Source organism: Tenebrio molitor, chromosome 1, assembly GCF_963966145.1.
Source record: "Tenebrio molitor chromosome 1, icTenMoli1.1, whole genome shotgun sequence".
Classification (NCBI taxonomy): Eukaryota; Metazoa; Arthropoda; class Insecta; order Coleoptera; family Tenebrionidae; genus Tenebrio; species Tenebrio molitor.
In genome coordinates this window covers 40799713-40824869 of record NC_091046.1, presented here as the reverse complement: position 1 = coordinate 40824869, position 25157 = coordinate 40799713, and the positions used below count along the sequence as shown (strand labels likewise).

The 25157-nt window shown below is 38.6% G+C and overlaps 4 protein-coding genes and 1 long non-coding RNA gene across 10 annotated transcripts in view; 3 read left to right on the top strand and 2 right to left on the bottom strand.

Moving 5' to 3' along the window:
• Positions 1 to 91: 91 nt before the first annotated feature.
• Positions 92 to 12408, top strand: mRpS9 (mitochondrial ribosomal protein S9). The gene is made up of 8 exons (XM_069045911.1): positions 92 to 285; positions 349 to 552; positions 602 to 775; positions 825 to 910; positions 961 to 1205; positions 1255 to 1370; positions 12065 to 12227; positions 12278 to 12408. Exons 1-8 carry the CDS (start codon positions 190 to 192, stop codon positions 12367 to 12369), a joined length of 1176 nt encoding a protein of 391 aa, XP_068902012.1. The 5' UTR covers positions 92 to 189; the 3' UTR covers positions 12370 to 12408.
• wtrw (water witch) lies at positions 1533 to 11913 on the top strand. Of its 3 annotated transcripts, none has more exons than XM_069045827.1 (2): positions 1533 to 2487; positions 8593 to 11913. In XM_069045827.1, the coding sequence occupies exon 2, from the start codon at positions 8635 to 8637 to the stop codon at positions 11545 to 11547; it is 2913 nt and encodes a 970-aa protein (XP_068901928.1). In that variant the 5' UTR covers positions 1533 to 2487; positions 8593 to 8634; the 3' UTR covers positions 11548 to 11913. The 3 variants fall into 3 exon arrangements, with proteins under 3 accessions (XP_068901928.1, XP_068901920.1, XP_068901937.1); XM_069045819.1 differs by having other exon boundaries at positions 1534 to 2496; XM_069045836.1 differs by lacking the exon at positions 1533 to 2487 and adding an exon at positions 4134 to 8187 and having other exon boundaries at positions 8243 to 11913.
• On the bottom strand, positions 12349 to 14645 carry ArgRS-m (arginyl-tRNA synthetase, mitochondrial). Its single transcript, XM_069045891.1, has 5 exons — positions 14321 to 14645; positions 13059 to 14220; positions 12884 to 13008; positions 12602 to 12825; positions 12349 to 12554 (listed from the first exon to the last, which is right to left on the bottom strand). The coding sequence occupies exons 1-5, from the start codon at positions 14354 to 14356 to the stop codon at positions 12404 to 12406; spliced, it is 1698 nt and encodes a 565-aa protein (XP_068901992.1). The 5' UTR covers positions 14357 to 14645; the 3' UTR covers positions 12349 to 12403.
• Positions 14646 to 16681: 2036 nt separating this feature from the next.
• LOC138129654 (uncharacterized) lies at positions 16682 to 22156 on the bottom strand. Its single transcript, XR_011159310.1, has 2 exons — positions 21878 to 22156; positions 16682 to 21819 (listed from the first exon to the last, which is right to left on the bottom strand). It is a non-coding gene; the product is annotated as an uncharacterized lncRNA (long non-coding RNA).
• LOC138129536 (phosphatidylinositol-binding clathrin assembly protein LAP-like) overlaps positions 21436 to 25157 on the top strand; it is a 28072-nt gene continuing 24350 nt past the window's right edge. The window contains exon 1 of one of the 4 annotated variants that reach the window (XM_069045856.1): positions 21436 to 21742. In XM_069045856.1, the coding sequence (XP_068901957.1) occupies positions 21601 to 21742 (142 nt within the window). In that variant the 5' untranslated portion in view covers positions 21436 to 21600. The remainder of the gene's footprint in view (positions 21743 to 25157) is intronic. The other 3 variants (XM_069045851.1, XM_069045868.1, XM_069045858.1) reach the window with 3 other exon arrangements.

The window sequence follows — 25157 nt, the reverse complement described above, 5'->3', positions numbered from 1 at the left end:
AATCTAAAAAAAAGACTGTTGTGGCTGTATTGAATATTCAAAATAGTTTCTTGTTTGAAAAATGTAAAAAAAAGCTCTAGGGACTTTATTACCTAAATGTTGACATTCGCCAAAAGTCACCAAAAATTTCTGAAAAGAGGTTAGGTCGAATAAATGTGTATTTTGGATGAAATAAAAGAATAAAATAAAATGTTACGACGAATTAGTGGAATCGTAGAACCGTCATTAAAATATTTACAGGTCCAAAATAATCAGTGGATATGCGTTTCATCGACTCACTTTAAGGTTATAATTTCAAATGTCTTTGATGCAATGATTATTTAACAGGATGTCTACTATTTTTTAAAGGCGAAATCATTTGCAACAGCACCTTCAAAGACCGAGCCTCAAGTGAAAAAGAACGTGAGTAAGGCTATGAAAGCATACTTAGAGCGAGCCAGAGAACATGATGAATTCATGAAACAACAAAATGTTGAATTCCAAATTGGAAAGCGCCATTTAGCTAATATGATGGGAGAAAATCCTGAAACATTTACACAAGAGGATGTGGATGTATATTTTCATTAATATCTCATGCAATTTTTTATTTGCATAATTTTAGCAAGCAATAGAGTACTTGTTTCCTTCTGGATTATTTGAGAAGAAAGCTAGACCTTTCATGAGACCCCCTGAAGAGGTTTTTCCTCAAAGGAAAGCTGCAGAATTTGATGAAACTGGAAGACCTCACCATTTTCTTTTTTATACTGGAAAGCCCAACTATTATAAACTTCTGCATGTAATTTTTTACGTATTTTTTATATCAGTGAAAACAACGCTTCTTTCAGGACATAGTTGACCACATAAATGATGCATACAAATTTGAGGACACAATGATACGCAAAGGAATAAAACCTGATCCAAATTTAGCATTGTAAGTGAATATTTTATTACATCGCACCAACATTGTATTTTGCTTTTAAGAGACATGTCTGGTTTCCACTGGTTAGATAAGTCGACTTTAGAGAAGGAACTTGTTGAAACTATCGGGGATAAAGATTATGAAGCCTTTATTTCAACCTTGGAGAGGCTTTGTCAATTGCCTTATTCATACAGGTCCAAAGAATTTATTGTGAAATATAGAAAACCCTTAATGAGCCATGAGCAGACATATCAGGCTCCAAAACCCCAGAATGATGCAGATGGAAGGTCATTTATTACCACTTATGGTAATATTTTTTTCAAATTATTTGTTACGTTTGTAACAATGATTTTTAGAGTGTTTGAGGAAGAGGGCGCGAGGTCATGTGACCATAAGGTCTCCCGGTACAGGGAAGATTACCATAAATGACCAAGATATTACCTACTTTACAGATGTACAGCCAAGAGAACAGGTAAGATTTTTATCATAGAATATGGTTTTCAAATAAAAATCGTTGCAATCAATAATACATATTAACATATTCAGATTTTTAATTTTTAATTTTTTCAATTAATTACGCAATTGAGTTTTTACTTCAAAATAAAAAAAAATCGCTAAAACCCACAATTTACTTGTTTGCAGTCATGTTTGTTGACACGGCAGTTAAAGCTTTTTATTAGTTTTTATGAATGTCATGCAAGATATTTCTAGGAACAAAATTGTTCCCCTTAAACTTTCGATTTTTATTTTGCGAAATATTTGTTGTTCAGATAAATTTCTGCAGTGTTCGCGTTAGATCGCGAAGAGTTGGAGGAATTCCCGCAGTGTGTGACCCTAATTGGCCGAGTCTGAAGCCGCGTCTATGTACTAGAATTCAATCTAGATCTATTGTCGTTCTCGATGCATCTTACATGCACTCGACGTCTTCGGCAATTTAGGTCAAACCGAGCACATTACTCAATCCCACCGGCGTTGTATTAGTCCGTTTTGTTTCACTTGTCTCAGCACTTTCCAAAAGAGGTCAAAATTCTTACGTAACCACGAAGAACTGCAAGGTCGGTGCATCACCCGGTAACACCAGTTTCTTGGCCGAAGAAGAGGGGAGCGCGCGCTACCGAGAAATCCGCTTTCTGATCTCGACTCGTTGAAGATCCAATCCCATAAACATCATTATCATTCCGAACTCACGTGTAGTCGACGTTTAGCCCGCTCCCTTCTCCACGGAGGTTCAAAGAGACTCTTTACGAAGCAATTTAACAATTTGCGTTATTCGCAGTAGTTATGCCAGTCTGTCGCCTACGCAACTTGAAAGGCTGCGAATTTACCGGTTGGATTTTTCATAGGAATCTAAGAACTGTTAGTGGCTCAGCTGCGGTCGCTTCTGCGGTCCTTCAATTTTTTTCGCTCGATTTTCACTCGCAACGGTGCGCTCTTTAATGAACCATGTGAATCAGTTACTGTCATGATTTCATCTAATTGTGTAAGTGTATTGTACGGAATCGACAATTACAACGGCCTCAACAAATGTGTCCAAGTCTAGTTACGCGATCGCATGTGGAATTTTTTATGTGGGAAGGCGAATTTAAAAGGTACGGATGGTAAGTAGGTTTTTCTTCATTTTTTATTATCGCGTATCTGTCACATCGAACACTTCTGATAAAACGGACTCGACTCTCCGCCTGTCGTAATTGTCATCGACTAAATAACAACCGCTAAGACGTAAAATTTTACCACCTAGATTTAATTCAACAGATCAAGACGGATTTTATTCTTTTCGCGCTAGCGTCGTTTACGACAAATTTGCCAAATTCCTGGCGTCCCGCTACCGCGAAACCTATAATTTTGTAATGTAGCGTCACGAAGGCTCGCCATAATTATTGTTGTTGCTGTTTTTTATTGTTTTCCCAATTTTCGCACGTCACCCTTTGTGTGTTTTTTCAATTGTGCATCACGAAATTCCATTGATTTGAACGTTACCTTGATTCGAAAACACTTTCCGCAATAATGTTGTTGTTGCTTTGTGTATGTCTACATGCCTAGAACATTATTTCTGAATGAGTTACCTAACCTCCAGCCAAAACTGCATTAAGGACTTCCGCCTTTCCACATTTTTGGCAAATGCCAACACAAATCTCGGTGACAAACAATCGTCGAGCTTTAAATAGAGCCCTTGAATTTTCTGTTACATATTTTTTGTTGTTTGTCATTGTAAGTGGTAGATTTTTGCACGTATGGAGAATAACATAGTCGGGAGGTTATTAGATCTGTTTAAATGACTCGAGGATTAGAGATAATGGGTCAGCAATAAACTTTAACGACATTTTCAGTTATTTATTGTTGTCAAAAGCAGAAAGTAGTGACGTTTTATTGCATCCCCGTCAAGTCTTATCTTTGAGGCATCTTTTGACAAAAGGATTTTATCTGCGTTTTCAAGGAATATTTTCTATTGTAGTAAAATAAATTAGAAGTTTTTCTTGTTATTTACCCATATTGACTTTGCGATGAATTTTTTTTCGTATTTTTATCAAATTTTATTGTGTTTCCTACATCTATTATATTATGTATCAAATACTTGGAAGTGGTTTAAATCGCAGTACATATTATATCTCATGTGCATTTGTTATTAAAATGTGCGATGAAAACAACTGCAACATTCCAATTTTGAATTTTAATTACATACCTACGTAATACTTATTTGTAGTTATGACAAAGGAGGAAATTACACTTTATTCCAGATGTTTATTTTTTCTGTCACCTTTTTATTTTTAAGAAAAAAAAACACGTCAAATTTAAATCAAACATTTTGAAAATTAGAGCATCAAAGTGAGCACACTTGCCGTTACCAGAATTGCTTTTTATAAACAGTTTGTTTATCCTCGCTGTATGTGTCGTTTTTACAAATTTTTGTAGAATCGATTTTGGTAATGACTGAGGAAATCGTTTCAAAAGATATCCTCAAACAGCATAAGCGGCAAAATTGAATCAAACAAATTTAGGGAGATGTCATTTTGACTTACTTTTCGAGTAAGTCGAAAACGTTACAGTCGTCAAGAACGATTGATAAAAATATGTGAAATTAGTTACTGTTGTACCATTAATATTAATAAATAAATTGCGATTTTGTGGCAAATTTTTTAAAAAATACATTTTTATTTTTACGAGGAAGAATTTTTTTACACCTTGGGGATTTCGTATTTTCATTTGATGAATATCTGTTTCGTAATTGTATTAAAACTTAACTAAACATGTCTGACTGTCATATTATCTCTTAGAACGTCAGAGGTGTTTTTTTTTTAATATGAAGAAAGCTTTTAAAGCAATGATTCTTTCATTTGCTTTATTTTAATTTGTACTTATTTCAGATGGATTTTGTGGTTGTTTTTAAGAAGGGGTGGTACAGAAAGCGCTCAAAATGAATATCACAGAAAAATTGTTTAAATTGAATTATTAAAGTGAATGTCTTTGATAAAACAATCATTTTTGAGAAAAAACTCAATAGTTTTCAATGATTTTACTATTAATAATACAAATAATTATTTAAATTTATTATTGTGTAAAACAAGGTTTCCTTTTCTCGATGACCTCGATCTTGTGTGGACTCTGTACTTATAGATCTTTTTCTCCGTAGAATCTTCTAATTGTGTGGAATTTCTTCAAAATAACCAACATAGAATGTAATAATAATAATAATAACAACATTAAATTAAGAGTATTTCCGTTTTTTTTTTTTTTCTTTGACGAGCGTATTCTTTTTCCTTCTTTTATTATTATCTATGGGGAAACACGAACAAAAATGCAAAAATAATAAGTGATAGTCCCAACAGCTTTTTTTGTGTTTAAACAAATCAGACAAATATTTTAAATTTGAGATTATCAGAAAGCTTCCCATGGATTTATTTTCTAAATTAAAAGTGATGCAGCTGAAAAAGAACTTAATTTCACCATTTGAAAATTGAATTAATAATACCTAATAATTAAAAAAAAAAAACAGACGAGCAAACAATTTTCATTAATCTACATCAATTATACAGTGTGGAATAAAATGATTTACATCTAGTTACCTTTGCATTACCCTTGTAAAAATACGAAATGCCGCTCTACAAAAAAAAGAAAGCCTAACCTCAAAATATTCCAAAATTCCAAATGTGATTTATTGCGAAGGGATGATATGAATACAAAGTAGAGATTGAAATTAAAAAGGAGCTAACAAAAGCAAGTCACAGCTAGTGTTGAAAGTGACCACCAACGTTTGTTAATTCAATTTAGTAAATTGTAACAATTGTCAATTTGATTGATGACATTTATTGACAGAACTAATAGTTCTGGCACTTCAAAAAAAAAGTAGAGCGGTACAGGAAAATTTACATGTGCAAAAATTCCAAAGGTAACTAGATGTAAATCATTTTATTCCACACTGTATATATCGCCATCAAAAAAAGGAACAATATCGTTGGAATTATTTTCAACAAATTCCTCTACACTCTACAGAATAAAATGATTTTAATATTAAATATTTTTCAGTGAATTTAAATGAGAGGAACAGAAATCAGTACAGTAAAGCGTTACAAAATTTGATGAAATAATAGTTCATTTAGAACGATTATAGTTATTTAATACACTAGTTTATTAATCGCCCATTAACAAAAGAGTTGATTACAAAAAAATTTCGTTGACTGCAAACTTTTTTTTTGGTGATTATTTCCTTCATGTGTTTAGCAACCAATTGCGTGACAAATATTGACCAATCAAAACGAGAAAACAAAAAATAACCCGATAAAATTTCTCTAAAATGCACACTGTGCAATAATCGGATAAAAAATGTCGGTACCTGATTTTTTTTTTATTATTTTGAATAAAAAGGATTGGAAATAATGCGTTTGTTTTCATTCTATTCAGGAAATAATCAGCCGTATACCCCTCGTGCAAAATTTTAATATCGACGAATTTTTTGCTAATGAACTCAAACATCCATAAATTATTCGGTCAGAAGACCAATTATTATCAAATAAAAGCCCTCAACTTCGTCTCGTGCTCTTATTTGATAATAATTGGTCTTCTGACCTCATTTATGGATGTTTTCGTTCATTAGCAAAAAATTTTCCGATAAAAAATTTTGCCACTTGGGATATAATGTGACAAATTTTGAAATTAAAGCCAAATCAAAACCAATTTCATCTTTTTTCATAAAGATAACACCTTATAAATACCTTCATTCTTTTTTCGTCCTCAGGGTAGGCCATTTTAAAATTTTTCAACACTTTCTATTCACTTTTCCACAAAGAGTGTCAGAAGACGTCAACTCCATTCACATTCAATTTCACGTACAAATCACGGTTGCTAAGGAAACCTAGTTACCTTTGAAAAATATGACATGCGAATTATAACCAAAAATGTCGGTTTTTGAAAAAGTGAATTTGTAATTGTGTAGTTATGGAGCTATAAAATATAGAAAACCCTGCTGCACTACCTGCTGCAGTGTTGGTAAGTGTAAAGTTCGAGGTTGTTTATACATCAAAATTTAATCAAAACGTCAAAATTGCAAAAATCGTTGATTAATGAAAAATCGTTGATTAATGAGGTCCTACACTATAATTTAGACAAAATAATTCATTAATATTGAAATTAACAAGCGGTCAACGAAAAAATGCATTAAGTAAGTACTTATTTTACACACAAAAAAAACATTACACATTACACGGGATTGATTAGTTTTTAATTTAATTTTAAGCACCCTACTAATATACCCAAAAATTGTGATAATATCTTCAAAGACCGGTTTTCATTTCATTGCGAAAAATTTGGAAACAATTTTAAATGCGTATTAGAAAGTTACATCTTCATTTACCTTCCAGATAAAACTGTTTTTTTTTTTTTTTTAGTTTTTTTTTGTTGCAAGTTTGATTGAACATATTTTTGAAATAATAAAGTGTGTAAAACGTACAAAATTATCTTGTATCGGAAGTAATAGTTCAATGCCACTACAGAAACCATAATCGGAATTTAATTCAACATTCCTCTTCCGTAACCACAAATCTACCACATCACTACGGTATTTATCAAACATCACCGGAAGTTTAATTTAATGCTTTAAGGTAAAACTAGTGATTTCCCCCGTGCTACGTAAAGAGTATACTATCAGTAGGGTTTTTGTGTTAGATCACTCTTGAGTAAATCCCAATCACTTTATTTGAAAATAATCACGCCAACGTCGTTTAATATGTTGAGACAATCATTGTCATTTCATTTGCAAAATATGTGCGGAGTCAGTCTCAACAGACCAAACTTCAAATGGCCAAATAACAAGCAAAAATCTACGTTGTAAAGACCGCATTTCACATCACAAAAACAGAACAATCCATTTCTTTGTATTCCGTGAATCATATCCATGTGAAAACTCAATTATTCAGCACATCCACCAGTTTTTGCCATCCGCTCTAAATTAGGTAGGAGTTTCCCATTTGAACAGACAGCCGTGAGCTCATAATTCCCATAATTTAACAATCGTGTAGTCTTCGCAGCGCGGTCAATTTACCCACACCCAGCGTGGATTGATGAGGGATTATCGAAAAATTCAAACAGGTTGTTACTCCCCCCAGTTTTGTTGTTTTCAAACCTTGAATAATAGTTCACAGTTAGTTGTTTTCCTTTCGTGACTCATCATTCGTTTCGAACGTATAGCGGCAATGTTTTGGCTATCCTGTCCGCCAATGTCCATTGCTAATAGTGCTCGTAAACATCTAATGTACCAATTCAGCGGCAATCAGTGTTATTAGGGCATGTTGGCCGTCTTGAGTCGATCGTCTTATGCAACACGATATTTCTTTTCTATTTCCACAGAAGACTTCACAGGCGCTCTGCGATGGCCCTCGAATATGATTATTCCAGTCATTGAAAACTGGTGTTTTTTAAATTAATGCTCGAATTACATCCTGTCGTTAATTGGCGTTTTAAATAAATTTTCCATCGTGTTGAATGTGTTTTTAGTGTTTTTACCCTGTGAAACACTAACAAGAAAAACTTGATATTCAGATTAAGTAATGCAGACGGAAACTGGGGTTTACTATTTAAATTGGATGTTTTAATAACACTCCAGAAGCACTTACATAACCTGAGGACACGAACGTCTTCAATCTATCATTGACACTCGCCAGTCAACCAGTTCTCGGACGCTAATTTAAATTAACAGTAAAAATTACTCACATCGATGACTGAGTCAATATTGGGCGAACGTGTTAATCAAAATCTCTCAAATTGGATATTCCCTAACAAAAACCATCTGTTGTATTTAGGTATTTATTTTTGCGTTTTATATTTTAAGATGATTAATTGTGCATTTGCTGTTAGGTATTGCACGGTGCTTACGATCCATTCTGTGCGCAGCTGGAGCGAAGGATTTAAAAATTAAAGTAATAACCTGACCATACAATTGTAACGAATTCAACGACCTTCAATAAAACGTTGCAACATGAAATCCAACGTTCTTTGTGTACGTTAGACATTTTATTTACCGAATTTAATGTAAGTTCTGTCGTTCTTAAGCCACTAAAAGCTAATCGGGACGAGTTAAACATGATAACGCGGATTAGGCGTCGGTCTCGCGTGAAGGAAATTTTACGTTTGAAATAAAAAAGTTCTTTATCAGAAGTGTCGATGCGTTCTTGTCGGTAGCCTCTGACCCGAGCGAAATTCCCCAGGTAATCGGTTTCCGCCCGGAGTAGCCACACCAAGCCTCTAAAATGGACAACATGGGCTTCCAAGACTCCACCAACTCCCGCAAGCTTGGAAGATCCGTGAGCGTGAACGTGGAAGTGGAGAGTTTCCCGCTGTACAAGACGCACACGTGTCCGTCGGGACTGCGATGGCGGCGGCCGCGAGAGGACCCGGAGATCGTGGTCGAGGAGGAGTTCCCCTCCGACGACTTCGAGTACATGGAGTGCGGGCCGTCGCCGCCCGCCGACCACACCCCCAACATCTACGAGAGCTTCGAGGAGTTCTCGCGGAGCGAACTGACGGTGCAGATTTGCCACGACACGATCAGGATGAACCTGCTGGAGCACATGAAGGTCACGTCGGGACGGCACCAGCTGCTCGACGACGTCGAGAGCAAGAAAACCGTCCAGGAGAACCTGGCGGAGGCGTTCCAAGGCGCGACGAAGCTCGAAGTCAACATCGCGTTTCTTTGGGCGGCGTTCATGAAGCGGTGGGACCTCCTGGACGGTCTGCTGAAGCTCGGGGCGCAGTTGCGGTACTTCGAGCCGAGTCAAGGTCTCAGCGCCCTCCACCTCGCCTCGTTCAGCGGGTGCATTCCCGGCACCCAGTATCTGCTGGCCCAAGGCTGCGACGTCAACTCCATCTTCAAGTGCTACACACCTCTGCACTGTTCGGCCTTCGGGGACAGCCCCGAAACGGCGATGATCCTGCTCAACAGTGGCGCCAAAGTGCAGGCTTTGACCAACAGCCCCAGCAACTGCCACGAGAGCGTCCTCCATTGCGCCGTCAGAGCCAACGCTATAGCGTGCGTGCGGTTGTTCACCGCCGAGGGGGCAGACGTGGGGCAGGTCGAATATTCCGGAATGTCCCCCGTCCACTTGGCGGCGGATCTGGGCCATCCGCAATGTTTGAAGATCATGTCGGAGGCCAAAGGCAACAACATCAACGCCAAAACCAAAGACAAGGAGTTGACGCCTCTGCACCTCGCCGCGGAAGGCGGCTACGTCGAGTGCGTCGAGATCCTCCTGGACAAAGGCGCGGACGCCAACATACGCAACCACAGAGGACAGACGCCTCTGCATCTGGCAGCAAGAGCGCAAGCTTACGACTGCGTGGAGATGCTCTTGAGGAAGGGCAACGCCGACCCCAACATCGGGGACTTCGACAAGAGAACTCCCCTGCACGCCGCCGTGGGGAAGTCCGCCAGGTCTTACGACATCATCGAGCTTCTGGTCAGCTGGGGGGCGGACGTCAACACCAAAGACCAATACGGATACACCCCCCTCCACATCGCCGCCCTCAACGAGCTGTCCCAATGCGTCGAGATCTTGATTTTTCACGGGGCAGATGTCACCGCCAAATCAAAATTCGGAATGACGGCTCTCGGGATCATCACCAGGAAGACTCCGGCTTCGCTGGCGATGGTCACGCAGAAACTGGACTCGGCGATAACGCTCCACCACCACCCCGAGTCCTCGAACAGAGAGGTCGAGTTGAGGCTCGACTTCCGAAGCATCTTGCAGCACTGTCACCCCAGAGAGATCAGTTTTCTGAACACGTTCGTCGACGAGGGACAGAAGGAGATCCTGCTGCACCCCCTCTGTTCGGCTTTTCTCTACTTGAAGTGGGAGAAAATCAGAAAGTACTACATCGCCCGGATGTTGTTTTGTTTTATCTTCGTGTTAAGTTTATCGCTGTACGTCCTAACCGCCCTAGCGCACAATTGTTACAATCATGGTAAAAACATGAACGACACTCAGCCCCAGAACGTGATCGAGCTGTGCGAGAAGAAGTCGATGATGGGGCACATGTTGAGGACTAACCCGTTCGTGATAGAAATGCAATGGTTCGTGTTGGTCGGGATAACTTGCTGCGAGATCTTGAGGAAGGTGTACGGCATCGCCGGGTACCCCACGGTCAAGCAGTACCTCTCGCACCCCGAGAACATAATCGAATGGACCGTGATCGTGAGTGTGTTCGTCATTTCTTTCATCTACACCGGGAGAACGTACACTTGGCAGAACCACATCGGCGCGTTCGCGGTCCTATTCGGTTGGACCAACCTGATGCTGATGATCGGGCAGCTCCCGGTCTTCGGCTCGTACGTCGCCATGTACACCAGAGTACAAGGAGAGTTCGCCAAGTTGCTCCTGGCCTACTCGTGCCTTTTAATCGGTTTCACGATCAGCTTCTGCGTCATCTTCCCCGACTCGTCGACGTTCGCCAACCCCTTCATCGGACTGATAACGGTGCTGGTGATGATGACCGGCGAGCTGAACCTGGACCTGCTGGTCGACGACGATCCCGAAGACCCCCCTTTTCTGCTGGAGATCAGCGCGCAAGTCACCTACATCCTCTTCCTCCTCTTCGTCACCGTCATCCTGATGAACCTCCTGGTCGGCATCGCGGTGCACGACATTCAAGGACTCCAGAAGACCGCAGGCTTGTCCAAACTGGTCCGCCAAACCAAGCTGATCTCCTACATGGAGTTGGCGCTCTTCAACGGCTACTTGCCGCGGTACTTGCTGAACCTGCTCCACTGGACCGCGCTGGTCTCGCCCAAGGCGTACAGAGTGGTCCTGAACGTGAAGCCGCTGAACCCCAGAGAGAAACGACTGCCGAGAGATATACTGAAAGCGGCTCACGAGATCGCCAAGAAGAGGAAGTACTACGGACACACGATTTCGTCCCTCGGGAGTCACAGCACCGCGTGTTCCAGGAAGGTCACCAACAACAATATGGACCAAAACAGTGAGATCGTGGAATATCCGAGTGCCGCCTTTCCTATACTGCAGAGTAAAATCGAAAAGAGTACGGAACAAATCGAACATTTGTGCAAGGAGGTCAAGGAACTGAAGCTGGCTCTTCAGAATAACCAAAAGATCATGGACCAGTTGGTGCACGCCCTAATTCACAAAAAGAATAGCTCAAATTGTTAGTACAATCTGTGATTTTTTTATCGTAAACGGTCATATTTTATACTCTCAGATTTAAATTAGGTAAGACTTGTTAATCTTAGGCGTAAGATGCGTACACAAACCATGTTGTTATTTTATTTATGTTATTCATTTACTCTAGACATTAAATTTTATCTTGCCATTAAGCAATGTGTGATATTAGTGAAATAGTGGTTGTGAGATTAACGTTGTTATACAAATAGTGTCATCTCATTGTCATACTTAGTTTTATAATGCTTCATATTTACAGTATTATACAGTTCAAGTGCCTTCTAGAGACGATAACAAGTTGTATGTAACGTTTTTGAAATAAAATGGCTTGTGAATCAGCTTTACCTATCTTTCTAACCGGAGTTTTATTTTTACCCTCTCGCAAGAACAGATTTCGTTTTTACCGACGATCGTCACATAAACTTCAAGCAAGAAAAAATGTCCCAAGAAAATCCACGCGTTATGTCACTCCAGCGCTGCATCCACTTTACGAAATCTCTTTTTGTAGGTGTTGTTCCCTCTGTTGTTTGCAAACATGCACGACAAAGTCGACGTTGAAGCTTTCGTGGAAGGTGGCGGCCCCTCCGGACAGGCCGGAGCGATTCGGTGGGGAATAGCTTGGGGCTTGAGGAGTTTCGTTAGCCAAGACACCATCGAAAAGATGAGATTAGGTTTGTTCAAGATAATGCGAAATATTGTGTTTAATGTGAGTTGTCGACAGCTGGATTGCTCACGAGGGACTATCGCACGAAGGAAAGAAAGAAGCCTGGTCAAGAAAAAGCCAGGAAGAAGTTCACTTGGAAGAAACGTTGAGGTCTATTGTAACTAAAGCCATTAAATAATCGTGTCACATTTCGTTCAAAGGTTGTAGACCTAGAATACTCATCCCTTCTCCTAGAACCGTCCTGGCAGTGGTGAACAGGAGTAGTCTTTGGGACGCGACTTCGGGTTCCGAATTCTTCACTTGTAGAACCGCGAGCGCTTTGTTGACGTACGTACTAAAAAATACTGTTCAGGGAAAAGTAATTGTTTTGGACGGTAGTACCATAAGTGGAAGAGATATGTTACAAGAATGCAAGCTTCCAATTGTTCGTTGGCTCTGTGTAGGATCTCGTGAAATCGAGCCAACTCTCGAATTAGTGTTGTAGCTTCCGGTTGTGACAGTAATTCAGGAATGACTTTATTCGGTCGGACGGCACCGGAATTGCGTTCAAGACTGTAAAGGCGGCAGTGGGTGTATTGCAGTTTAACGCCGGTATCGCCTTGCACCTGCACAAGGACCAAAATTTTGTTTTACAAACATTTCTAGTTTTCACTCAGATTTTACCTGCAAGACTTTGTCCCAGTTGAACTCGTAGTCTTTTTGCCTGCGCTGCTTGAGGTCGTTAATAATGACACAAGACACACCTAGGACGTCTGAAACGTTGCTGTTGTTGATGGGCACCCTGGTGTCTGCAAACACGCCGGATTAATGGAACATTTTTGAACGGCGTGAACCTTACTCGGCGACTCGATTTGTTTCTTGACCATCAGATCTCTACATTCGTCGAGGATGTCTCTTAAAAACACTGCAGTACCTTTCCTGGTGCTCATCCCGCGAATCCTGCCGAACTTCACGTGCTGCAACCTGTCAGCCCACGGAAAGTTCATTTTATAGAGAACGGCCTTCAGAGCGTTAAAGTGATCGCTCTGGCTGTTGTCCACTATGTACAACATTTTGTCAAAGTTGTATTTGGTAAATCTATCTATCGCGGCTGCTATGTCTCTCGTTAGGTACAAAGTGGAGCCGTCGCTTTTCATAACGACAACTCTTTTCTTGTTGTCGATCTCTACGACTAACTTGCCGTCAGACTCTTTGTGCAAAACATGTTTGTTGGTTAAGACGTCGAGTACGTTTTGAACTTCTTTGGCCCCGTAAGACGATTCGAAGTTGTACGAATCAAAAGCAACACCCAAGCGCTTGTATGTGGCCTCGAGTTCGTCCTTACTGAACTGCATGTACTGCTTCCAGTACTCCATCCCCTCTGGTGAGCCCTTTTCCAGTTTATTAAACTCTTGCCTCGCCCGTTCCGCGATTTGTGGATCTTTCTCGGCGAGTTTGTTCGCGTGAACGTACGATTCGTACAACAGTTTGAGTGGATTATTTTTTATATCTTCTTGGGTGTGCTTAAGTTCGTCAACCCCTACTTTAATAAAGCCAAACTGGGTTCCCCAATCGCCTAAATAGTTGAGTTTTGTAACTTTATTGCTTAAAAATGAGTTCAAATTCCCAACAAAATTTCCTATTATGGTAGATCGTAAGTGCCCCATGTGGAATGGTTTGGCGATGTTTGGCGAACTAAATTCGACGACTACAGCTCTCGGTTTTAGATTTAAATCTGGCTTTGCGCTGTTTTCCAAAACGTCTTGGATGAAAATTGTTCGGTCAATTTCAAAACTGATTTTTCTGTTAGCACGATCTTTTTTAGTTACTATGTTTTTAATAATATCGTCCGGTTGGATTTTAAGGATTTCGTTAACATTGGGGACACCTAACTGATCTTCTAATGTGGTTAATGGTAAGTGCAGCTCAAAATTGTTCGTGAGATTGGAGTTTCCGATGTGGATGAGAGGAAGTAATTCAGTTGGGGTGAATTTTGTAGATTTGCTAAGCGATTCGATTACCTGGAATATAACGTCTTTTATGCAAAGATGGAAGTCAAAAAATCGTTTTCGTTTTAACTGGCGTCAGTCAAATTGGACAGTAAATATTGTGAAATCGTACCTTTCGTCCTAAGTACAGTTTCAACTTTGATGACATTTTGTTCGTTTGAACTTTTTATACAAGAATTTTGTTATATAAATGTGAAAACTTATGATAAATGTAATTTGAGGTTATGACAATGACAACATGTTACGTGTGTCAACACGATAACCTAGGTGGGTATAAATTTTGAATCCGGTATGTTGTGTATAACAAAACACGTCAATTAGCCTATGCAAGCCTATTTCTAAGAGTAATACTAATAACATAGCCTATCCTATGTGTCCCAGGAAATCTTGTAATTCGTTTTTTGAATTTGTCATTTTGTTTGATCTTTGATCACATGATCTACCATGTTCACCAACTTTTTTGGTGCCAAGTTCCAATGTTCCAACCTGAGATCGTGACGCTCACGCGTTATGAGTGCCAACTCGATAAACCTAAATGTTTGTATCATGGCGCGTAAATGAGAAAATATCGCACAGAGATTGTATTAGTATTACTACTACTACTAATAAGGCCCCTTCAGAACACTTTGTTTTTTAAGCATTTTACCCCTGTTTTTAACGGCCTTTTTAAAATTAACTGTTTTGAAGTTTGTACAGCCCTGTTTTTAATAGTAGTTTATTTAATGAGTTCGTGCGTAAATTTAGCCTTTTTTGGCACTCGTGGGCCTTTAAAACGCTTGTTTCACTCGCGTTTTAAAATGGCCTACTCGTGCCAAAAAAGGTCCAATTTACAAACGAACGAGTTGAATACAGCGTTTTTTTGTTCGACAAGCCCCTTAAAGGTTCCAAATCGCTTAAAATCTTTAAAATTAGCTTGACGTTTCGTTTTGACAAGTTGTGACATTTATCAAAATCCGTTCACACAGGAGAAAATTCTCAAATTCTAACAGTGTCGAACAAAAAAGGTATATCTAAAAAGCAACATTTTAAGGATTTTGCCTTGTGTTAAAAACTTTTTTCCTGTTAGGCCCCCTCAGCACACATTTTTTTTTTCCAAAGAGAGCCTATTTAAAAAAAAACACTAAAAATTTGAGGATTTTACCATTTTTTAAAGGTATATTCAAAAACTACATATAAAATTAAAAATAATATAAAAATGTGTAGCAATGTGTGTAGCAGTGAATCACACAGACGATTAGTTTTATTATTTGATCGACAAGACCACATTTAAATCCAAAAACTGTCAAGTCAAATTTATCAGATTTAACTAATGTATTCGAAATATTATCAAATTCATAATACATTTTATACATTTTATCTATAAATTTCTATATCTGAATGCTCTGCTTATATTTGGAGGTATTCCAGCAAATAATTCTGAAATAAGGCCATTTTTCTTTGATCTAAACAAACACTCATCAAACTCAATGTACAAGACTTTATCATAAAATATATATGTTTTTCCAGAATAAGTTCTAAATATTGCATCAATTCTTCTTCCTTTTGGTATTCCTAAAGTTGTTTCATTGCCTGCCAACTTCTTCAAATCCCACAAAAACAATTCTGTCATTTTATCTTCTGTTCTCAACTACCATGGTCAACTCCATTGGCCATTTTAGGCCAGAGTAGGCTATGGAAATTTGGCGAGTTGTATGGTAAGACTGTGGCTGAATTTTTAATTAATTTTCTCTGTCGGGGCTAGTGGACCCCTGCTACTGCAACAAGGAAAATCTAAAATTAAAGCAAATTTCTGTTTGCTTTTACATACTTACATTTCTCTCTTGAATAACTGCTTTTTTTCTTCCGACTCAAATCTAATTTTTAGTTGTAGGTATAACTTGTAAGAACATGATTGATATTTGATTGGGGCCTTCGTCTGTATATGCCTCCCTTCCTAGGTGGAAGGGCTCACAACCTGGGATAGATACTCTTCCATCTCCAGTCATTATTTCAATATCCGTAAAATTATCAGAACCAGCACCCCGTAATTGCGTGTTAAATATCATTTTACGTTTTCGCTTTAATGCTAACTGGGAATAATTTTACTTCTTTTAAAAGGGATTTTCTTACACCGAAAGGTTTTTCTTCCATTTTTTGCTGTCTGTAATAGATAACAACTGGTTTTATATAGATTATAAAGTGGAGAAGGTTGACCGTTCCGCTTTCTTTTTCCAAAACACGGGGAGCGAAAAGGTCCGAGCTATCACGTTTTAGTTTATACAGAGTGTCTATAAATGATTGTGGCATCCAAGTAGGCTTTGAATGTGTGCCGACTCTTTCACCAGAAATCGAATATTAGCCTGATCTACGATGTGCAACCCCAGAACAAACTGGTTTTACTGGTTGCCTATTGCCTAGCTTGACAAAATTAATGCTTACAAAAAAATTAAATAAAAATAAATTAATGAAATGCATTATTGATAAGTCTCAACACTCTCAACAAATTATGTATTTATTAAACACTTAAGAAGGTGAATAACATCAGTGATTCAGTTAAAAAAGTAACAATATAAATTAAAGGAATGGTTCGAAGTGTCCTCCATTTTGCTCTGAATATCTTCTCACTCTCTTGATGTTACGACAACAGATGGTAATCTCTTCTATTAACTCATTTAAATTATTAATTTCTCATTTACACACTTCACTTTTCACATAGCTGAACACAGAAAAGTCAAGTGAACAGATTATTCTGAAACCAATTACAATAATTTATGCAGCTTTCAGGATCATTAAGGAGGAGCTATTGTACAGTTGTATGGATGCAAATGCAAGTTCTCCTCTAACAAAATTATGGCATGTAAGTACTGCAATTTGACGAGACAGTCTAGTAAGTTCTCGGATGTGCGTCTAAATGATCTCGTATATTTTCAACTAGATTTTCCATCACCTTGGGACGACCTGATGATTTCCCCTTTTCAACACTACCAGTAGTAACAAAATGATTAAAAATTGGATGTATGTGAGCTGAGGCACTTTTCTAAAACATTTTGGTGCAGGTACTTAGCTAAAAATTCTTCTTTGCAAGCTTGAACGCTGTATGTCCATTCCTCATCTCTTTTAACACCGTTGCGATAATAAGACATCATCATCAGAAACGAGGTGAGGTCCGAGGGAACGGTCCCGCCGATCGTGGGCGGCGTAGAAGAGTAGCGTCGAGGACGGTATCGGGCTTCACTTTCGGCTCTCCTCCTTTTTTTTTATTTAGTTTTTGAATTCAATTTATTTTTCGAGTTTTCCTTTTTTTGTCGCGGCGAGGGCACTGCCCTTCATTTTTGTTCATAATGATTGAGTGTGAGAAACGTTTATATTATAAAATAATCAGATTTGTACGTGTGCAGAACTTGATGAAAATATATTCATTTCGTTTAAACCACTCGGAGTTTTCTTTCTTTCGATTATCACCACCCACCCCCACATTTAGGTTGTACTCTCGAGCAGTCTCCAGTGCATCTCGACCCGAAGTTTGTTAAATCGTTATTTTGGGAAAATTTCACCATCAGGGAAAATAAATAACCTATACCTAAAGATTTATTTTGAAATTCTCTTATAAAATTTTCTGATAATTTATGATTCATTGATATCCAATCCCAATCAACTTTATCATGAAATTCTCTAATAAACAAGGGCGTAGCAATGATTTTTTGCTGGGGTGGGCCAGACTTTAAACCACAGACAGATGATAGATAGATATTGCAGATGTATCTTGTTTTTAATGTGTTTTACTTTTATTCTGGAGTGGGCCAGAAAGATTCTGGGGTGGACCGGTTTTACTTTTATTCTGGAGTGGGCCAGAAAGATTCTGGGGTGGACCGGGCCCACCTGGTCTCCCCCTTTACTACGCCCTTGCTAATAAAGTCTTCTGATAATTTTTGACATTCTGATATAGACTCCCAATTTACTTCATGTAGAAATTCTTTTATAAAATTTTCAGATAATTCCTGACATTCTAAGATAAGATCCCAATCAAGATTATTTCGGAATTCTTTTATAAATTTTTCTGATAAATTTTGATATCCTGATACACATTTCCAATCAACTTCATCTTGAAACCATCTAATAAAGTCTTCTGATAATTCTTCATTCATTGATACATCATATCAATCGATATTTTGCTTTCGAATTTCTTCAATAATATATTTCTTAATTGTGGGTATATTAAGCGATTTAATTAGTTGAGAAATATGTATGTATTTAAAATTGTAGCAATCTTTCCAAAGTCTTTAATATTACATATTGCACATTTCTTTGTTATTTCGGTTTGTTGCTCCATTTATTAATCAAAAACTCGCCTTTTTTCTATAGGACCCACTTAGAACACTTGGTTTTTTTAAGGTTTTCAATGGTGAATTCGCTTTGCTCATGAAGACTTGTCCGAATTTGTTTGGATGAAATCGTATTCATATGTGCTGAAGTGGCCCAAAAGAAAAACTGAGCAAAAAGGCGAATTTCAACTTTTAACAAAGTGTTCTGAAGGGGCCTACTAGTGCAAAATTCAAAACAGGCCAAAATCTTTGAAAAATGTTAATTTTAAAATATACCTTAAAAACAAGACAAAATGCTTAAAGAAACAAAGTGTTCTGAAGGGGCCTTACTAGTAGTTGTATTTATTAAGGAAAAGAATTGAAAAGGGGTGTCATAATATTCAAGTATTATTCTAATTGTTAAAAAAGGACGAAGTAGGTATATCGGTTACGTTTCATTTTTTCAGGTTTTGCAACATTTTAGAATGTAGTTTCTTATTCTCTGTTTTTATGTAATTACTACCTACTCATTCAGTTCAGCATTTCCATTTGTTGCAGTCTTGTTTTGTAAATATTTTTTATCTTGTAGAGTGGGTTTTCTATTTATACTCCATGTATCTATTTGCAATTAATTGTTTTTAAGGGAATCAAGGACAAGAGCTTTCCCAATAAATTTTTATTACGTGTTTTGTCATTTTTGTGTCGTAATAACTTATATCTAGAAGAACATGAACAAAAGTTACATGTTTATTGATTGCTTTATCTGCATCTAGCGCTTATTTACTCTGAAGAAAGACGAAGACAGCATTAGATACAGTTGGTTGCAAAAAAACGGGAACTCAGAATGAAATTGGGACATTTTTACAATTTTTTCATAGTGTGAAACCTTCTTGCGAGAGATAGGTTAGAATTATGGTCAAAATTCAATGACATTTTTAAAAATTATTTGACAGGACAAATGGACAAAACCAAATTTACATCAGGAAAATTTTCATTTCTCGTTTTTTTTGCAATCAACTACGATTTTTTTAATTGTTTAATCCTTTGCGTTTTAGATTAATATAAGTATTATTTTTTAAGCAAATATTTCTAGTTACACATTATGAATAATAAATAAACAATATTAATTTTTTCATTAGATCGTTTGTTTCAGATTTTATTTATCTTTTTGTTCGACACTGTCAGAATTTGAGAATTTTCTCCCGTGTGAACGGATGTTGATAAATTCCATAACTTGTTAAAACGAGCTCATCGAACAAAAAAACGTTGTATTCAACTCGTTCGTGTGTAAACAGGGCCTTTTTTGGGACTCGTGAGCTACTCATGCCAAAAAAAGGCCAATTTACACACGAACTCATTAAATAAATTACTATTTCCTGAAACTGTTAAGTAATCAAAATAAGATATGCTTAACAATATAAGTAATATTCGTTTAAAGTGATATAAAAATTATATACTCAGTACGCAGATATAAAATACAATTTCTTTCAAACCCCGATGATGTTATATCACAGGTTTCTTAGGAAAATTACACTCCCTACATTACACAATCCTTTCCTGTTCCTCTCAGCTTTTCCGTGTTCATATTCTAAGTGCGACACCACCACATTAATATTTTTTTCTTCAACTGATTACTAATAAATAATTTTACTTTTTTGACAAACCTTAAGATACTATCCTTCATTTACTTTTCGAAGATCAACTACAATAATTAGATTGAATACTGGAATATATGCAACACACTATACACATTGATATGCGTAGTGACAATATCTTATGAATACAGTTGACTTCAAAAAAAACGGGAATTGAAATCTGACCTAATGTGAATTGGAAATTTAATTTGTCAAATGATGTCAATTTGTGTCCGTTTGACAGTAGTATTTCTGACACATAAGTGCAGTTTTTTAACCTAAACTGTAAAAGGTCGTTTCAAACTATAAAAATTTAATAAAATCTGACAGAACTTTTTCTGACAGTTCCCGTTTTTTTTGAAGCCAACCGTACATTTAGTAGTAATAGTAATATTGTCCCATCATAAAATAGCTAATAATTTGTGGAATAGTCCAATACATAAGTAGATTGAGTAGATTTGATTTTATCTGTTACACAATATTTGTATTATAATTCTCTCCAACAGTATTTTGATTGTTTTTTTAAAGCATTTCTCTGCAAAAAATTGCATCTTAATAGTGTCCATTTTACACTAGTTAGACACTTAGTTATGACTTATGTAATTATGTAATTGCACTGGAAGTAACTGTATGTACTGATGAGCTAGTCATTAGAAATGCTAAAGATATTTGTTTTTATAATTTCAGTCAATGAATACCGCATAATGGTGTTACTCCGCTTCATTTATCACGGGGTCATGGACTCCATATATTTTGAATTAAATGTTAAAATTGATGTTTTTCGCTTTCATTGAGACTAATAATTTATTTACACTTTAGAATTATGAAATGCTAATAGATCAAGAGCGTCGCCTGTTAATGAACACGTTAAAATGCACAGATGACGCTGTCGTTAAAATTTAATGTCTCTCTCTTTGATTAAAAGCAGAATCATCCCGAACGCTCTGTTTTAGGAAGATTAAAAAGTTTGACGTGGACGAGTCGTGAATTCGATGCAACCGATGTCAGTTTTATGACGCACGCACGATTAAGAGTGCATTTATTATGACCGTTATTGATGGTTTTATATCCCCCGCAGCACTGTTCCACATTATAGTCTAATCGCCTATGAACCATCCAAGGTCAGCTTAAACTGAGCCAGAGTGACGTAAGAGTATTATTCACGATTTGCATACATGAATGCAAAATTGTGTTTTCCAAAAATGAAAAAATTTCAAATGTGGAGCGAAAATATCCGACATTTAAATCGGCGACTCGCGCGTTCCGCCATTGGCCAATCCGTTGCTAGGCAATGTGGCAACGGTGCACACCACGGTTCGAGTTTGACGCAATCGGTAAAGTGACAGTCCGCGGCCCGTCAGTCGTCCAGTTTGTGTTAATAAAGGGGCGTCGAAGGACCTGTGCGTGGTGTTGGCAAAAGTGCAAGTGCACATTAGTGTTTTTATGTTGTAAGCGTAGAGTGGACATAGAAGTGCAATATGACGGCAAGAATGGCAGGCCAGACTATAAACGACAGACTGTTGGCCGCTAAGCACAGCCTCGCCGGTCAGGGATTAGCCAAGTCCGTCTGCAAAGCCACGACGGAAGAGATGATCGGCCCCAAGAAGAAGCACCTGGATTGTAAGTGGCGGCGAGTCCCGAAATCCGCTTTGTCGGGAACAAACACTCGTAAAGAGTGATAAGCCGTTATTAGGCACCTGTAGGAGTGGAAATTATTTACCTGCTCCGTGGAATGCGGTTTTTGTGTCTGCCTACCGATAGGTTCACTCCAAAATCCAGTTCCATGTCCGGTGGTTCTCGATTAATACTCGAGGGCCCCATAAATCTCGTCGCTGCAGATCCTCCACCTCCGGGGCCGCACCATCGGTGGGACAATCGCGAACGGCCCTCGCCCAACGACATTTGAGTCACATGATCTTACTGATAATCAGACGATCATATCGCATCTTATCAGCTGCGTTTTGTTTTCGAGCGAAATCCCCAAGTCGTGCAGATCCTTCGCAGTAGCTCTCCACAAGACCGAAAGCTCCGAGTTTGCTGTCAGTAGCATTCCCGCGAAGGCACTCTAATCGCGACCGATCATGTGATGGGCAGGTTTGATCGTGTTCAACGAGATATCAACTTTTCAATTCCAGCCTTGGTACAGAGCTGCATTGCAAAAACGCGACGAACGTTTTTCCCAAAACAAACAGTTTAAGCAGCGGCTGTTTTTGCGTGATCAATTAACGAATCTCGTTTTTTTCGAGCCGAAGGATTTCTTGTTGTTTTCTATTTATAGGCAACGCGAGTACTTGGCAGACACAATAAGATGAACGGCCACGTGTGAAGAAAAGTGTACACCTAATTGTCGACATAATCGCATTATAATTAGATTCGTGTACATCTTAATTTGACGACCTCACGCCCCGAGCCGAACAACAAACATTTTTATTGAACCAAAAAATGACGACGATAAACATCGCGGATGCAAATTAGCAAACAGTCGGTTATTTTTAAAAATAACGTGACAGGATAATGGTTTAGCGAGTAGCATTGAAACACGTTGAATAAAATCTGGAGAGAATGGTGCGCTCTCGTTGTTTGTGGTCGCGGTATCGGTCCGGATGAATAATGAGCTGTAAGGTCGTCATTATCTTGCTATGTCTTGATAAGATCAACTGGTTCAGTTGGAACTGGAAAAATGCGAGGGCAAGGTATTGTGAAGGGACAACGAAGTGTTGGGACCTGGAAGGGTTACGTCGAGTTAAAATCCAACGAACAAAAGGCGAGTGCGCCTCCTTTCAGAGATAACACAATACCTAGTTCGATTATATCCGTAATAATTAGGCTGCAAAAGCTCCAAGAGCGGTTTAAAGTGTGAGTAAAGTTTTAACGAGCTAATTTGCACTCGAGTAGCTTTTGCAATTAATTCGGTTCCTCGTTCGACAATCGTTTTGTGTATCTGCAGAAAGGAGGTGAAGCGGTGCCGACGTTTATCAACTTCAACGGAATTATTGTCCTAGGAACATGTGATCGTCAGTAGAGTGCAATCGGCTACGCCTTTTTCGATTTTAATGACCGCGTTTAAAACTTATCGTTTTAATAACTATTGATTTTGACCAACTGACGCGACGTAGCGACTTTACTAGAAGTAATACATATTTGGATTGCTTATCTTATCACGCACCCATTAGACGTGTCAGGATGATAACACCAAGAATACGAAATTGAAAGGATTAGTTCGGAAGGAATTGCCATTCGTCCCGGTACGACGACCATATGTTTGCGGAGAATTAAGTGGATTATGGATTTTTTTTAACATGACCGTTCAAACATGTCGTGAATTTTCACGTGTAACGTATTTATAGTGGTTCTAAATTTAAGTACATCCTTGTAAACAGCCGTCACCTTCATCCATTCGAAAAACGGATACGGTGGTATTTTCGTCTTTTTTCCTCCAAATTTTTCACTACATGGTCGACGTGGCGTGCGTACATATTTACCAAGAAACGGAAGGGATAATCGACGGTCGATGATCGCCTTTTGCCACAAGTGTTGGAGCGACGAGAGGAAAACATGGGAAAAAATCGATTCGTCCTGAAGAGGGGCGTATGCGTTTACGTTTTAATTAATTAAACGACCAAGAGGTGGTTCGTGTTGATTAATGTCCATATTCGCAATTACCGTTCGTTTTGATGGATCACATCGCAATTCCCTGTTGGCCCGTTTAAAAAAATTGACGTATTTTGTTTGCGCCAGAAATTAAAACATTCTAGTTTGTTTAGTAAACAAAATAAAATACCAATTAACAATTATTATTCGTTTGATGTCGTTGCCCCTTTGAGACACTCTCGTTGTTTTTTTGTGCACGGTGAAAGGTACACATTTGCAGCAAAACCTCGCCATCAATAATAATTGTGTTCCATTACCCTTTTTGCTCGGCTTCCGTTTTATCAAGTTACGACCAGCGTCTCGTAGGAAGTAGTGCGGCGTTGTGTAAGTGCGTTTTGTTCCGAATGTTCCGAAAACTCGTTACGGTGCGTGGCATTTTTGCAAGTTAAATGAATCTTTTCGCAACCGTTATCATAGCCCAGACTAGATTCGTTGTTTCCGTTAGGACACACCTGGTCGTGATCGAAGAGATGAACTCGGTGGTCGGACACGTGACGATGATGGCATCGGTGCAATTTCACTTTTTCGCTGGGAAAGAGAAAACTGCAACTGATTCGCTGGTCGAGAGGAAACCGTGGAGAAATTGTGGAGTTTTTGGGCGCGTATCCGTTCAGGTGGTGCGATTAATGAGGGGTGCCGAGGAGGATTAACCGGGAGCAGGTGTTGGCGTACTGCATTTTGTTCAACGAAGCGAGAATCGCATGTTGTACCGAGTCGGTGGTCACGAAGACGGACCCACCCATCGTGGAGAAGATGCGGATTCGGAGACCATCAGCGTTGTTGCTGATTCGTGTTATTGTTCAGATAGCGATGACAAAGATTCCGCTTTTTTATCAATTCCGGTTATTTATGCTAAAAATGGATTGCGCGATTCGTAGCCGGACTGGTTTTTCCATTTCTATGGTCGGAGCTCCGCAGACAGATGATGCGGTGGTGATTTGCAGGAAAGCCGCAAGATTTACAGTTTTGGAGACGTCACACTCGACGAGTGCATAATTCAGGATTACGTAGGTATTTGCAACAGACATGGGTGTAGCTCTGTGTGGATTACCGGCCGGGAAAAACCGTCGAAAAAACTGTTCCGTTTGGAACCCACGCGAACATCCTTCGAGTGTGGCTTAGAAACCTTGCAAGATTTCACCCGGATCGATATGTTGTTGAATCGAGAGGCGGTTGGACTCGAAGAGGAAATAATGACGGACTTATTAACCGTCCGCGGCAAATATTAATATTCCGGAGTCATTTTTGCATTTAATGTTTCTTGTCGTTTCACTCTTGAGATCATGCGAACGTGAGCTGAAAAGGTAACGTTCGTACGATTATCGTGAACTCACCTTGCGAATGGAATTTATAATACTCACGAGTCTGTACACAACGGGTGATC